The sequence below is a fragment of the Lagopus muta genome, chromosome 8 (assembly GCF_023343835.1).
Source record: "Lagopus muta isolate bLagMut1 chromosome 8, bLagMut1 primary, whole genome shotgun sequence".
In the NCBI taxonomy this organism is placed as follows: Eukaryota; Metazoa; Chordata; class Aves; order Galliformes; family Phasianidae; genus Lagopus; species Lagopus muta.
The window spans coordinates 18,523,895-18,540,024 of record NC_064440.1 but is presented as its reverse complement, the minus strand read 5'-3'; the positions used below and the strand labels follow the sequence as shown (position 1 = coordinate 18,540,024).

General features: G+C 35.6%; 1 protein-coding gene across 10 annotated transcripts in view; it reads right to left on the bottom strand.

The window, feature by feature from the left end:
* The window catches only part of MYO3B (myosin IIIB), a 193,721-nt gene that overhangs the window by 111,393 nt on the left and 66,198 nt on the right, over window positions 1–16,130 (bottom strand). For 8 of the 10 annotated variants that reach the window (XM_048953066.1, XM_048953065.1, XM_048953069.1 and 5 more), the window contains one exon: window positions 4,007–4,162. In XM_048953066.1, the coding sequence (XP_048809023.1) occupies window positions 4,007–4,162 (156 nt within the window). Of the gene's footprint in view, window positions 1–4,006; window positions 4,163–5,422; window positions 5,624–11,569; window positions 15,644–16,130 lie in introns of those variants that run through there. The other 2 variants (XR_007378568.1, XM_048953074.1) reach the window with 2 other exon arrangements.

Sequence of the window (16,130 nt, the reverse complement as noted above, 5' to 3'; positions counted from 1 at the left end):
TGTAAATATAATCACTCAGAGCTCAGACTAAAACATCATACCAGCACTCTGATGCCAGTGTACTGTGGATTGGGAAATAAACCTGTCCAGACTTGTCTGGGAGCTGGAAAGTGGATTAGAAATGCCTTTGTACCTCCTTTCACTGCAGTAACTAGATCTTGTGTTTAGGTGCCAACTTAGACCCTTATGCACATATTGTTTCAAATAGTTAATAATAAAATTCTTAAAAGTGCTTTTAGGGGCTGTTTGTCTCTAGAAGTGTGTTGTGACAAAATTCAAATGAATTATTATACTTCTATTAATATAATTAAGAATAAATGTGTCAAAGCTAGTAAGCCAACTGGATGCCCAGATTAGACCCAGTTGCACGCTTACTGCAACCACACCTTTGCATACAGCGTGGCAACACCACAAAAGTAACTGCCACTTAAACAGCCTGAACATGAATATCACTTGACAAGGGAAAAGTGATTATATTCCCTATCCGCTCAAACCTTCTCCTCACAGATAATGGCGTGGTTAGAAAAGGTGGATTGCACCAATTTAACTGAAAGATTTGGTCCCTTTTGTACCTGCCATGAGCCACCTCCCCTTCCCAAGCTTAACCAGCTCCATATACTAGCAGATCAATAATGCAACTGACATTTTCTGCATGTTTACTACTCCAAACCAGAGAGACTCACCAAAGAATTATGTGAATACCTGAGCCCAGATTAGGCAAGGAGTGGTACCGCCCAGCAGAAAGTGAAGTTGAAGAAATAAGTCAAAGACAAAATACGAGGGGAACCACTCCTGTCAGTGGTAAGGAGCTGTTGAATCAGCTCGGCACATCTGGTCTAACCACATCATAAACTTCATTTTCATTCTCCTGATTTCATCTAGTACCCATTGGTATTTTTTCCCTCAATATCACTGCCCCCATCTCCTTCACAGATTGTGGAAAAATAACACGAATTATAGTCAAGCATAGTCCTTCATTATCTCTATATCAGTAATACTAAATTTCTAACCTTAAGTCTTCCTCTCCACACAATGATCTTAAGTGATGTCCCAAAATAGACATAACTGGGATGGTTCAACTGGAAAGAGAATCCTATAAATAAATTTTTTAAAGCACCACAACTGCTGAGTCAGTAAAGCATCAAAAGATATAGAGTGCTCTGATGTTGGAAGACTTTCATGTGAGACGAAACCCAGGCACCTCCTGATCAGTTGTCATCACTGCTGACCCCCTGACTTCCCTCACAGTAGAAGTGCTGTTAACATCAGCATCCTGATGATTTTCTAGTTTCTGGAAATTTTCAGCATGCACTCTGTGAGATCTATGGCTGTATAAATGAAAGAAAAAATTCTTTAACTCATCTTTTAAGTAACTGATCTATAGTGTCGCTGTGTATCTAAAAAAGGCATCTACTTTTCTTTATCTCTCAGCACCAGGGAATTAATGCACATTTTACTCAACCTGTCACGTGTACACCAATAAACAGAAAAAGAGCATGCACATATACCCAGTGGTATAATAGAAAGGTTTTACTCAGCCTGGGTTTTAAACGGCCTTTTTATTTTGAAGTGGTGATTATACACTCAGATCACTTCTAGAGATCACCAGAAATGATTGCCAGTAAACTTTTTTAAAGCACCACCTGGTCACGTGTTCTTCTCCATGTCAAATTCTGCACTGAAAATTATTTTATAAAGGCATTACAGAATTTTTAAGGCTTTTCACTGCTACTATTTTTCCTAGAAGATAAATCTTTCTATTACAGAGATTATGAGATGACTGTGCATATGCCTCTGGGGAATATTATAATTAGATGGTGATTGATTCTCTTGTAATAATCTTTTGTTTATAGTCCAACATTAACTGGCTGGTAGCAAGTACCCACTTAAAATTTAGAACTTTCCTACTTCTGGGAGTATAAAGCAGCTATTTTTGGACCTGCAGTTGTGTGTAGGGATTTACAACAGGATTCAGCAGCAAGGCAGGTAGCATTACAGAAGTTCAACACTTGTTAACAGAAGAAAAAATTTCAGATGCTTCTAGTATTCAAAATCCTAATTATTTAAAATTTATTCTGTATTTACTAAATTGCTCCTTAGAATACAGAAAAAAAAGATAGATTTTTACCATTGGAAATGCTATAAGATTCTGCAAAACAGAACACAGACTTGGTCTTTTACATGGATATGCTTTTCCAGTCTTACTAAATTTTGCCCCAGTTTGATCAAGTCACAAATAGTGGGAAATCAGTTCTTTATCATTCAGAACAATATGTCGTATATTTCAATGCTGGAGCATACTAAATTTTTGTCCTCGCTCTCTGTCTTGATCAAAGTTGGCCAGTGCTTAAGAAAAAAACTAAGGAGCTAGTAATGGAGCTGTAGTATAAAGTTACAGTGATCCAAAAAAATCAGAAAGACATTCTATTTTCTGCTATTAAGGAAGACTAAGAGAGCTGGGACTTTTCAGCCAAAGGAAGGCTAAGTTAAATACTGTGATTCTTTAATTATAGTTCTACAATATATTGGCTTCAAAGTAAAGGTAAAAGATTTCTCTAGCAACCTGATCTTGCATCTGCCTCTTAGTACTCAGAGTAATTCAGAGGCACAGTGAAAAGCAAAACAAAAGACCAGGAAAGAACATGGTGGGGACAAAATATGCTGAGAGTAGTGTTTAAGAGTAGAGGAGACACTATAACAGAGCTCATAAAGGTGAAATTCTCACTTTCTTAGTGATGAGAAATAAGTTGTCTGTGAGCTACACGACTAGTTTATAGACAGACTTGAGGAAATAAATGCTGGCTTGATCTTGACTCTGTCTCATCCTACATTGTGCAGCCAGATACCAGAGTAATTTGTTGAAATAAAAATTATAGTATTATATTATAGTACAAGGATCATTTACATACTGTATCTTTTATTCGGTTAGCAGCTGGGAAAACTCCAAAACCTTCTGTGCCATCCAAGCCACAGCTGTAAGCAATCTGATCTGTAAGGTGTTACATGAGGAAGGCCTACTCGAGGGGAAGGACACGGCAGGAGCATACAATGGATGCTGGCGTAGCACCCTTACATAATCTCTGATACGCTTTTTTGAGGGAGAGGAGGAACGGAAGTCAGCTTCACCTTGAAACTGTACTTACAGCTACTCTATTATTTTAACTTGCATATTTTTGTTTGTGCTTTTAGCATTTAAGCTACAAAGTCTAATCACATATAAGTATATACATGTTTATGACTTGTGAGTCATGACATTTAATATTCTCCATCAACATTAGTATGTGTTTGTTTATAATAATAAGCTAGAGCTTATCTCATGGTAGACAAATTTCATATTACAGAACGATTGCTGAGCTTGGGAAGGTGTGCTCATTTGCATTTAATTCTTTTTTTAAGACAGTGAAATCCTGCCACCCTCTGGACAACAACTAAACTAAGACATACATTATCAGCCACAAAAGTAAAAACAAACAAACAAAGTCATATTCATTGCTTTTTAACATAGTTAAATTAATTGCTAGACAATAAAAAATAGCAGTTATTATGAAACTACAAACAAAACAATATTTTAAGTACTGAATAATTTACTTAGCATTAGTTTCTAATCAAAAGAAAATCCATTCTTAACCTTTTCTAACAGCAACTTCATTGTTCACCACTGTATTTCTAAAGAATCTGTACCAAAATACAAGTTTCTTCATGCCAAAAGATAAAAAGACTTCCACAGACCAGAACATTTTGGAATTTCTAGCATTTCTGAGATTAAGTCAGGAGCAAATGTGTATAAAATAAGAGTTCAGGAGGAGAAAGAAAGTGAAAAAGAGTTTGTATTTTTAGCTTAATTTGTTGCTTTAAGATCTAGCAATATGAAAGAATATTTCTTGCATTCACATGGCATGCCTCACCTATTGCTAATGATAGTACTAGTCAATGCATTAATATGATCATTTGAAACAGTAAACGTATGTTTGGGAAGGAAGGCTGTTGCATATGTGTTGTACAGTACCTTGTTTTTGCTACAGAGCCCAGTCGCTGCTGTTCTTGGATAAGCTCAGCCAACTGTTTTTGCAGAGACATATCTTTACCATGCACTTGTTTAATAAAGGGATGCTCCAAAAGGTGGGTAACTGTAGGACGTTTCTCGAAATCCTTGATAAGACACCTGCAACAGAGAAATAGTGATCTCATGCAACCATGTTATTTCATTACAGCATGGTTTGAGTTGGCTTACTTCACATGGTTGTTACTGCAATGTTTGTTTTTTTCCACAAATTCCTTGGTATGCAGAGTTCCTGGGTATGCTAAGAAAATTTGCTTCTACATTGGAATAAAGCTGACATTAATACTTGACGAAGTAAATTCAACCTGCAACTATATTACTTATAAAGGTTATGAATCTTAGATTATTTCAGTCTTTTTTTGGAAAACTGTAACTAGCTTACTATGAAAAGTTGACATTGTAATTGCTGTACAGTTAATAGACACCAAACATAACCAAAGATGAATAGACAATATTTCATTCAATTTAATTTTCTACCTACTCTCCAGTGAGAGTTTTGACCAAGAGCTTCAGGATATAGCCTAATAAAATCTAAAGTGAAACTTGTGATACATCAATAGTTCAAACGATTCATTATAAGCTTTATTCTGTGCTAAAATAAATATTTCAGATACAGCTGCTATACTGTGATGCTAAGTTGTTAGCGGAAGAATCATAGAAAATTCTGCAAACCCTCATAATTCAGAATGGAACAGAAATCAGTGTCAGATTTAAATGCTAGTCAGGATACCAAAGTTCAGTCTGTGATAGAAACAGGTGATCAAGTAGTAGAGAGCTGTATCTTATTAGATTAGCATAAAGTGTAACGTTAATTTCTATAATAAAGATTTAAAACTGAGGATGCCATAATTAAACTAGAATTCTCTTCTGTACAGTAAAGTTTAAATAATACAGTCCAAACAGAAAAATGATCAGACTGCTTTAAAGTACCCTTTAATTCTTTGTATTAAAGTTACATTCTGTTTATCTCAGTTACATAAAAAAACATTTTTAGTAATTGAGAATGTGAAAAAGAAAACCTGCAATTCCATATGCATGTCTGACACAACAGCTATCATTTCAGTGAATCTAGTCCAAGATGAGTTTAACTGATGAGATGCATTCATATTATACACTTCAAAATTACATTTCATATTTGCTATTATTAAGTGTCAGATCTGAAGTACTTCCTTATCAGGGGCAAGTATAACAAATAAACATTATCTTTTCACCCCCAAATTCAATGAAACTTTAATACCTTTTGGAACAACTGATAGTCTAGAAGCATCAATGCAATTATTAAAAAAAAATCTAATACATGCACATTAATTGATTCTAAATATTATCAAATACATCAGAAAATGAATAGCAATTTAGCCTCACCTCAAATACTTTACTGAAGTCTAAGTCAGGTCTGAAAATGATCCTGAAATGTCATCTGACAAAACTTTAATATTTTGGTTTCCTGAAAAACATTTTCTCAGTCTCTTCTTGCTACATGTAGTCCAGAAAAGACAGTCTCTAAAATCTGCTGCCAGTTTAACTGCTTTGGTGGGTTTTGCTGTCAGACAGAACTAAGGCATCCTGATAGAAAGACAACCAACAAAACCTGTGTTATCTCCTTCCTTCAGAGTACAAGGCTATAAATACAACTCCTGTCCTCCCATGAAGAAAGATCCATCATTGGCCTTTAACAGGTTCAGACATCCTCACCACACACTCCTTTCCTGCTGTTATCCATGTTTTTTTGTCAGTACACCCACACAGACAATACAGTCCATGCCAAACCTGGTTATATTTATGTGCTTTCTGTGAAAAATGAAAAAAGCATCTGAAAAGGAAGATACCATTAATCAGATAGGCAGAAGAAAAGAAAATGCAAAAGTATAAAAAAAATCATTATTTAATGGCAAGTGTTTGACATGCATACGTCAATCTGAAAAGCTCACAGGCTCTTGATTTTTACTAACAGCATCTAGAAATTCACATCATGTATGCTATATTGCTAATATATAAACACTCCTGTTTCATTTGATTACATCTGAAATATTATAGTAATATAATTGAATTCAGGGGAAGACATGGCTGAAGTTAATTTTTAGATAGTAACAATATGTGAGATTAAATGAAATCTTACAAAATTATATGGTTCCACTTTGCATTGCATAGAACACTTTGCATTCACAAGAAATGCTAATATAAAAGTCTTCTACCTTGCACTATGCAGTTATTACAGTAAGTTCTGCTCTGAGCTCTGGTCCAATGCACCTCCAAAGATACCCTATGGACAAGATCCAGAGGTTGCAAGAGAGAATTTTTTCCATATAGAAGGAGATGAAATATCCAAACATCCAAGATACTGCATTCATAGAAGTATTCTGAGAGAAAGGGAAACTCTTTAGGGAAATAAATTCTTAGCTTCTGCATTGTGTGCCTAAAATCCTAGCTCTCTGAGTCTGGCACACATTTTTAATGAGTACAGATAAGTTCTGTCAGTGAGAACATCTTGAAGACTACTTGAGGGATTGATTACCTTGGCTTCTGTTGCATATTCTTGCCATGCCTCTGTCTTCTGCAAATATTTTTTTATATATTTTTTCATCTATATGCAGCTTCTATTTTTTGGTAGCAGAATATTTTTGCAATTTGTGGCCACTTAAGAATTCACTTGAAACACAAGTGAAACTTCAAGAATTTATAAGATGACTAAGCTAGCAACACAAAAGACAGATCCCTGTGATTCTGGGATCAAAGTCTCCATTCTAAGCTCAGAGTGTGCAAAGCTTGTGCCTTTATCAGAAAAAGTAGGCCCTCTCTGATGATCGTTGGGATGCCACAACAAAACAAAGAGCTACTAACTAACATCTATTTTTGGGCCACACTTATGAGCTGGTGAAAAAGGGAAAATCAGGCTGAATGCAGGTATTCCATAAGAGGTCATCTACACTGGAAACAATCTACTACAGAAAACATTAATGGAGGATAGCATATTGATCATTATGATGCTAAATCCTTCATGAAGGTGACTTATTACAGCACTTCCTACATGCCTGAAACAGAACTATGTGAAAAAATTAATCACATGGGTACATGGGTGCTTGTATTCACAGTTGTCATAACTAATCAGTACATTCAATCAACAAACATATTCCTCATAAAGCACAGAATAAATAAATCAAGAAGTAATATGCAACTTTGAAATCTAACATTATTAACATTTTAGAGGAAGAGTACAGTAACTGAGCAGCTTTTATAATGTCACTTACCAGAAAATATTATTATTCAGAATGGCAAAACGAAGTCTCAGTGTGCATTGTACATGTAAATATTAAGAAATAACATCACTGAAGGATTTGCTTCTGAGGAAAGGAGGAAAAACTGTAATATCTTCAGGTATTCATCTGAACTTGATGAATTCATTTTAGACCAATTTTGAAAGTGCCTAAGCTAGCTGTCCAACATCAAACATATTGCAATTATATATAAAACAACAAAAAAAATGCGGTGCACCGGCAGTTTAAGTAAATTTATTTGGGCCATGGAGATTATGCAATATAAAACATACAGGTAAGACTGCCTCACATGGAGCAAATTGAATAGAAAATGTACTGCAACATGAGTTTCACATAAGGTATGATGAAAATATGATCAGATGTGGTTTGCAATTTTTTGGATCTAAAATAACGTGCAGTGCTAGTACAGAGAGATTGAAAAGGAAACAAACACTGTAAATGTTGTTGGTCCTGATAAAAGCTAATTCATTACCTAATTTGAAATTCTAGTATCTTCCATCATGCTTTCTTAGCTGAAAATTAATTTTCAGAATTCATTAGTGTCACTACATTAAACATAGGTTGCAGCCATTTGCTGCAATCTCACATCCAGGCTTCTAAGCACCGTTTCCATTCTGCCACAATTACAGGCAAAGATGAAGCATTTATTAGCAAGTGATAAAAGCAGACTCCCATACATGCAGGCCTGTCTGAAACAACCTCTAAAAATTCACTAGCTGCTTGCACTTGGATGATAACATTGTTGGAATTGCTATATCTCAACAATGTAAATTGCCATTTTGCAAGTAGAAAATCAGATGACTGAAAGGGGAGCAATTTTATCAGCATTCATGAGCTAATATTTACTAATGAATAAATGGAAAGAAATAGATTTCTTAAGAAATGCAGCGGCGGTCTAAATCTCCTGTGTGCTTAGAAACAGAAAACAATTACTAATGTCATTCATTACTGCAGCAAAAGCAGTAGTACAGCAGCAGCAGAAGTGTTTTTTAAAAAATTCTTTTCAATCAGATACATTATGTTTTATTTGGCCTCAAATATTTTCTTCATAAAGAATGCAAGAAGCTACAATTCTTATAGCTCAGATACTTTATAATTGTTCTCTAGCATACTGCTTCCTCCAATTTTTACATTTTAAAAATGCTACATTTTCTGAAGATTTCTCAATTGCTAGCAGTGGGTTGCTGACGCTTGTTTTGTCTCGTGAGCCAAAGAGCCAGCGAGACATCTAGTCACTGTTTATCATCAGCGTGCACAGAAGATGAATATGTTACTTGGAAGAAATGATTACTATGTATCATATTTGTATTAGGCAGGGAACACACAGCCTCTGGGCAAAAGAGAGAAAGCCTCCAATCTGTTCAGCAATTGGTTTGACACACTTCTCTTTGCCACTCTTCTGGACTGTCCCTCTGCCACACTCCTCCCACCATTCATGTGCTCCTCACACAGCTCTCTGTCACTCTTCCCTGCCTTCCTAATGCTTCACTTCTTGCACAAGTACCTGCTGCTCTCTTTGATGCCTATCAATGAGGAAGCTTTCAAAGGTCTTGAATAGTACTTCAGGTCTTCCTGAGGTGCTGAGATCCTCTCCTACCAAATACAGATAAAATAGTTACCGGGTTTCCCGAAAGGAAAAGATGAATTAGCTGGAAATGTAAAGAAGAGATTTCCCAAAGGAAAAAGCTGAATGAATTAGGTCATATTTTCATGAACCTTTCTCTATATGGGAAAAAGAAGGTTGGTAGGTTCTAAGATTTTATTTTTTCCTTTCCCGTATTTTCCCATTAGAAGGCTGTTCCATGGTGGAAGATTAATGAAATCCAGAAGATAGCCCGAATTGGGTTGCACTCCTGCCTAGAAAACCAGACAAGCAGACACTGAGTAAGAAACCTTCCACTCTTTTCACTGTCCTAAAGATGTTTCAAACCAAGCAACTTACGTGAGAGATAAAGAGGCAGAAATTTTCACTTTCTTCCCTGCAGAATTTTTTTTTTTTTTTTTGGCTGTTTTTTTCTTGTTTTAAGAAAAAGAAAATATTGTTTTTGAAGTTGCTCATTATGTGATATCTATCCTCAGTGAATACAAAAATACAAAGCAAAGAACAAATTTGTTCTATCCTTTAAAAGATATTGTCTAATCACCACAGTGCCAAATTTCAGAAGATGGGCTGGAGAGGGATATTTGCTCTCGACAGTAACTTCTCTGTTACTGATAGCAACATGCAGGAAAGGAGTTTTATTCAGTGAACCACTTTTACCTTCTATGTTAAAGACATGTATTTCTTTGCCTTTGCACCATAAAAGGACAGCAAATGCGTCTTACACTGTGCATGGAAGACAAACGTGGTGCCAATACATACTGATTCCCTTCACACTACAGGACTTATTAATTAAGTTCATAATAAAACAGGTCCACTAGAACTGTTTTGAAAAGAACTGTTTAGAAAATTAATTTTAGTTGAAGTGGATATTACTAACATGACCTTTTCACAGGACAGAAGTTGGACAGCTAACTCAGAACTGAGTCAGTAGAGGAAATGACCAGAAGCGATTGCAGGTAAAAGTTTCTCCATGAACTCTCATGGATAGAGTAAAACAAGACAAAACTATCAACAGAGCTTGCATATCTGGAATAAGTACTGAATATTTAAGCAGAAAAAATGACAATTATTTGAGGATTACTACTACCACTGTATTGATTGCTGACTGCTATTAAATTACTGTTCAAATAGGTCATCATTATTTCTGAGGATTTACTGATGTGCTCGGTTTTGCTACCTGTTATAATGCAGCCTCCCTCCTAGAGAAAATGCATAGACATTTATGTTATGATATGTCTAAACAATGCTGCTCACGTAAAATTAAACAATGGCATGTTGGTGTGATAAAACATGCTCTTATCTCTGTACACAACAGACCTCATTCTGCAGTACTGTTTATCAAATGTTTTATTTGTACAGACTTTCAATGTCCAAAGCTATTTACTGTCATAAAAATGAGCATTTGGGGATACTGTAGCATGTACTCATTGCTATGATGGTGCATTATATTCAAAATCAGTCTCCTTAGACACGCTTAATCCTTTCTAGGAAAGGAAACAAAAGAAGAGAACTCAAAACCTCAGCATCTCTAAAGAAAATAATTATCATCTTTGTTGCATAAGAACGTTTGAGATCAAGCCAGTAGCACCCTGGTTGTTTTTTAACTGACTAAAATGCTCTGCATCTATCCAGCACACTTACTGCACCTCCTATCTGCGTATCATATGCAGCTGTAGCAGACACGAATCAGTCACGTGCAGGAGAGAGGTGGAGGAGAGCAGCCATTGCCTGTATTACATTCTGAGTGATGAAGGGATGCGCCTGCTGCCCTAAAGCCTCCTAGGAATGGGTCTGCCCACCCCCCCCTGCTGCAGGTCACTCATTTGCAAAAAATGATCTAAAAACCTGTGACAGCTCTGCCAACAGCATTTCTGGTTTTGGTCCTAATTCAGCAGGACAGACAAGATACAAATAACCTTATCCTCAGAACTATATATAGCTGCCTCTCTGGAAAAACGGAATGCTGGCTCTGAGGATATGTTGTAAGCTAAACAGATCTCCTGTCTTGAATGAGCATACCATGATAAATAACAAGGATTTTGTTCTTCCTTTGCTGCTAGGATGAAAGACTGAATTTATGACAAAGTAGTCAATTACCACATGCATAACATAAATTCTGATGCTCAGAACATGTTTATATCTTTATTGATCTGCTTTTTGGTAGCAAATGTCATAAATAACTAATCTTACCTAGCAATGAGACCAACACTTAATACTGAAATGTCACCAGCACCTGTTTTCTAAACAAATCTTCTTTCCATTTCATTTTTAACATGCAGCACCATAGACTGTAATTTAGAACACACACTTCAAACCTATGAAAGGTTCGCTCAACTTTGAAATTGTAAAATCTGGTGTAGCAAATAGATTTCTCTCCGTTCTACAGATTCAACTATAACAACAGGTTTCCCAGCCTCCTTTGGGCTGAGTAAACATGGCATTTTGTTCTGGCTCATATAGGTGGTTTGGAAGAAAAAATGGGAAATCATGCAGTGGCACCGCCCTCAGTTCTTGTAATGGGTCAAATTTTGCTCAAGTTGTAGCTTTATTAGAAACACCTGAAATTCCGTAAGAACAATTCTAGGAAGCATACAAAAAAGTGTTCAAATGCATTTATTTACTGTACAGTGAAATCAAGGTTTTTCTAGCCTTTTACCAGGAATGAATCTACTCTATTTCCTTGGCCTGCCTTTGCACATTTGGGAACACAAAAAGCTCTTACAATTGAAGCTTTTTTATTACAAACAGTACATTTTGCATTTTGTATCAAACGTTCTCCCTTAGGTCGAATCTCCTTTTGTAATGACAGCATGCAGCTGATTTGAGGCAGATGTAGCATATAGAAGCTAGAAGATACGGAAAGCATACTCTAGGTGCTGACAGCATATTTCTTTTATATCCCCTATAATAGCAGAAAGAAGAAAAGAACAGAGGCAAAGCATTCAGTGCAGTCTTGCCCATTTTCCAGTAAATAAGGACAGCCACTGAAAAAGCAATCATAGATACACTACCACATCAGTCATAGAGGAGTTGAGAAAAGTCTTCTCTCTTACACACCATTAAACTGACCATTTGATGCCCTCTTCTCCAAAAGTGGAAATTCGAATTGTGGCCACACAGATGTGCCTCCACACAAGCTAGCTAGCGATCACCTGGGCAGACGAGACCAGATTAGTTCTACTTGTTGGGGGTCAACAGCAACATTCTTACCACTCCCACGAGCCAGACCTGATCTGGATGCCATGGCCCACAAGATGACAGCTGACATATCTTTTCTCCCTGAAGCTTGCCTTCATCTATCAGTACATTGGAGTACTCCATGCTCAGCTCTGCTTCTGATTACTGGATGCCTTTGAGCAAGACATCCTTTTTTTCCAGTAGAACTAGGAATTAAACATTTTTCTTCATTATGCAAGTACAGATGAGAGGAATGAAGCTTTACTATTCTCCTGCTGCTTAATTAGTCCAGTGTGAAGGAACTATTATCAGACAAACTGGGGGCTATTATTTGTTTTGTGGGGTTTTTTTTTTGCAAGTCAAATTCTTACTGCTTATCATGATTCCACACTTTTGCCATCAAAAACACATTCCAAACAAATGTAGATTGTCTTGAACATATTTGAAACTCTTTCCTTGACAACAAGACTAGTTTAACTAGAAGGGATAAGTTTACCCCGAAAAACAAACTACTTCAAAATTAACACAGACATATTCTACTTTCGTTCCTCACTGGAATCAGTCATGAAGAAAACTGGAGCAGTTTAGGATAAAATTTGGGCTAAAAGTTCTAAACATTTTCAGAAGGAAGTATGGTAGAAAGTACCAATCAGAGGCAAAAAGAAATGGCAACAGTTGGTGGTGGTGGGTTGGGTTTTTTTTGTTTGTTTGTTTTGTTCTGGTTTTTTGTTCAGAATCATAGGCAAATGACAACAGATGAGTGGTTGAAAAATGAGCTTCTACTAAAGCAGGCAGAAACTTTGAGATCATGGGAAGAGGACCTTGGGTGCAAGGAAAAGCCAGACAAAAGGTTGACAGATTAGATACTAAATGCAAATTCTGAGATGTTGCTCAGCTATAAAACACAAGCAGGATTTTGGCACTTAGTTACAAAGAAGCTTGAAGAAAGAAGTAAGGAAAGTATCTCATCAGACAACTATTTCGCATGTTTGTTTGTTTTACAGTGGGAATAGCAAGCCAATGAACAAACAGATGAAAGAAAATGAGAACAACCATCATTCATTGCTAATGATAAGGAACTCAGCAATCTACTGAAAGATCTAGATGCTATGACATTCATAGGTCCTAGCACTGTTCTTTACAGAGTCTGGGCTTCAAACTTCCATTGGAATTTCTCACTTCTTTGTAAAACTGCTCATTAAAAAGCTAAAAATAATTGTATCCATTATGTATGACCATTCATCTGTACAAAAAATGTCTCACGCAATACCCAAAATTATTGGAGTTCTTTTGTCAGGTGCTACAATTTAGCATTTCAAATGAATCTTTATATGGATTCTCAAAGACTATAGTCATGAATAAAATAGAAAATTTACAGATTTGGTGGCAACCTTACAACATAGCAATTTGCATCTTTCTTTCGTTTGCAAACCTCTTAGTCTTTCTAATACTGAGAAATTAATGAATAATGTCAACTACATATCATGCTCTCAGTGACAGAAACAGTAAAATTGTCTTTATGTAGAAACAGAATGTCACTAAACAACTGCTTAGATTGTGAAAAAATTGATATGCACTCAGAGCACTTACAAACTATATACTCCATATGATTTCTTAATTGAATCACTCTGATGTAAACTCAACAAGATGAAATGCAGCTTGTAAGGCTTTTTAAGAATGAGTGCAAAAATTAAGAATATTGAGACTGAAAATTAACTTTGTATTGTATTTACAATACCACTGCTGAAATAAACTTTACTTTCTGATGGTAAATGATGACGATAAATCCTGTTATTTCACATTGTGACTTTACTATTTCCTGAATTCCTTAATTCTTGAAGTCCTTCCACTTCATGAAATACTAATTCAAAGAAGCATAATAGCTCATCATTGGTTAAATAAATTTAAAAGAAGAATGTCTGTCTCTGGAGACACCAATGCTCATTTTAATTAAGATACCATTTTGTGATGTAATGTAAATAAAGGTTATTGTATCCTCCTGCTTCAATACTATATTAACTCTTCTATCTACCCCTAGAGATCAGTCAAGATTTAAACTGCCAAGAACATTATTTGTGGCAATCAGGCTAATTTTAGTGACTTTTGAAAAATTCATTTTATCATGAAGTCTATATTATTTAATGAATTCTGAACCACTTTATGTCTGAAATGGTGGTAAACATTTTAATCTTGAGAGAACAATAATGTGTACGCTGTTGTTATCAAAAAATTAACTTTTCAAACATTTATAGACAGAACGTACTCTTCAAAAGCGGTATTTTCTTTGAGCACAGAAATGAACATAGGTAGAAGTCTACCACTTGTAGGAGCCAATCCTCCAATAATTGGTATGGTTATTTATTCAGCCTTATAGAAATAGTAATCTCTATTGAAAAGTCTTTAAAAATAAACAGATAATTCTTTCTCACATTATAAGTGGACCAGCCAAGCTCTTCATGGACTATTACATTAGTACAGATAAATAGAACTTTACTGACATGTTTAAACCTATGTAATATGCTGTGTGTATCTCAGTAGATACCACGTACAAATTTATCTGTCAAATATGACTTGGCTGAAGTTGTATCTTCACAATTAAAAAAAAAAAAAACCAGTTTCACAGACAGTGAAAAACATTCTGGCATTTCAAGAAGTGACAGGGAGGGGAAGGGGTGAGGGTGGGGAACGTTACAACGACCAGGTTTGGAAATCTTGGCATAGATAAAATTATTGTGTCAATAAAACTGAAGTCAGAAATATGCTTAGGAACAGATGAATGCTTGTTTTTTTGCCAGTACAAGGTCTGGCCCACAACTTGAACCAGATAAGCTTGTTATGCAAATGGCATTAGCCATCCGGAAGGAGGTAGATAATGAAATTATTCCAAAGCTAACCACTCATCACAGCGGTTACAGAAACATCAGACAAGGTACCAACATATGGATAAAAGGCAGTATGGAATTCATACAGCCATTGCTTTTAATTTATCATAAACTAAGCTGTCACAAGGCAAGCATCATCAAATATATAACTAATACACATAAGTGAGCCAATTATCCATAACAGCTAAAAGATTTGTGTTTGTATTACAATTGCTGCATCTCTTCATGTTAAGAGATTGCATATGAGTATGCTTCCCTACTTCATTGTATGTTAGTGTAAAAAATTAAAAGCAAGATCTGTAGACTTGCAGATGTTGCTAGTGAGAGGAAGTAATTAAGCAAAAGTAATTAAAAACAAATATACAATTGCAAGATATCAAAAATGGAAAGGACAAGGTTACAAACAACATATGTTGAACTGAAGGAAAAATGTTAAATCTAATTTTTTATCCTGTTCTCAGATTCAGATGAGACTTCTAAAAAGGAAGACCCACTGGTGCCAGAGTTCCCCAAAATATAGGGTCCATAAATACTGTAAAAAGAATGGTTTTCTGTAACAGAATGTAATTCATCCACAACACAGTGACTTTCTTAGTTAACCACTGATTTCACCACAGATTGCAGCGTACACTGATGAGTAAAAAAGGACCTGTATAATGGAGAAACAGAACTTAATTCAATCTGCTTCAAAGCGATGTACTTCTACTACTTACACTGGAAGAGATCCTGGGTCACACTGCAGCAATGATAAAAACTGCTTCTTACTGCAGGCTAAACATTATATCTTGCCTAACCTTCCTGGCCAATTTAAGCATCAGCATTATGAACTGTAATATTTTTTAAAATTCTTTATAAAAGTTACATTAATCTTTCTATTCTTAACTTATTCTAAAATGGGAAGATACTATTACAAAACTGACTGACACAGTTGTTAGGTACAGATATTGTACTACTCCACGAGAGACTATAGATACACTGATACACAACAGATTAAAAATGGAAATATACAGATATTCAAATCTATCTTGAAAAGTCAGTATTGGTGAGCAGTGTTCAAAGTATTTAGTTATCTGGAAGTAAAAACTTCACAGTGTTTAATAATATCACATCCAGAAAATCTTTAGCACCTGTGCAAC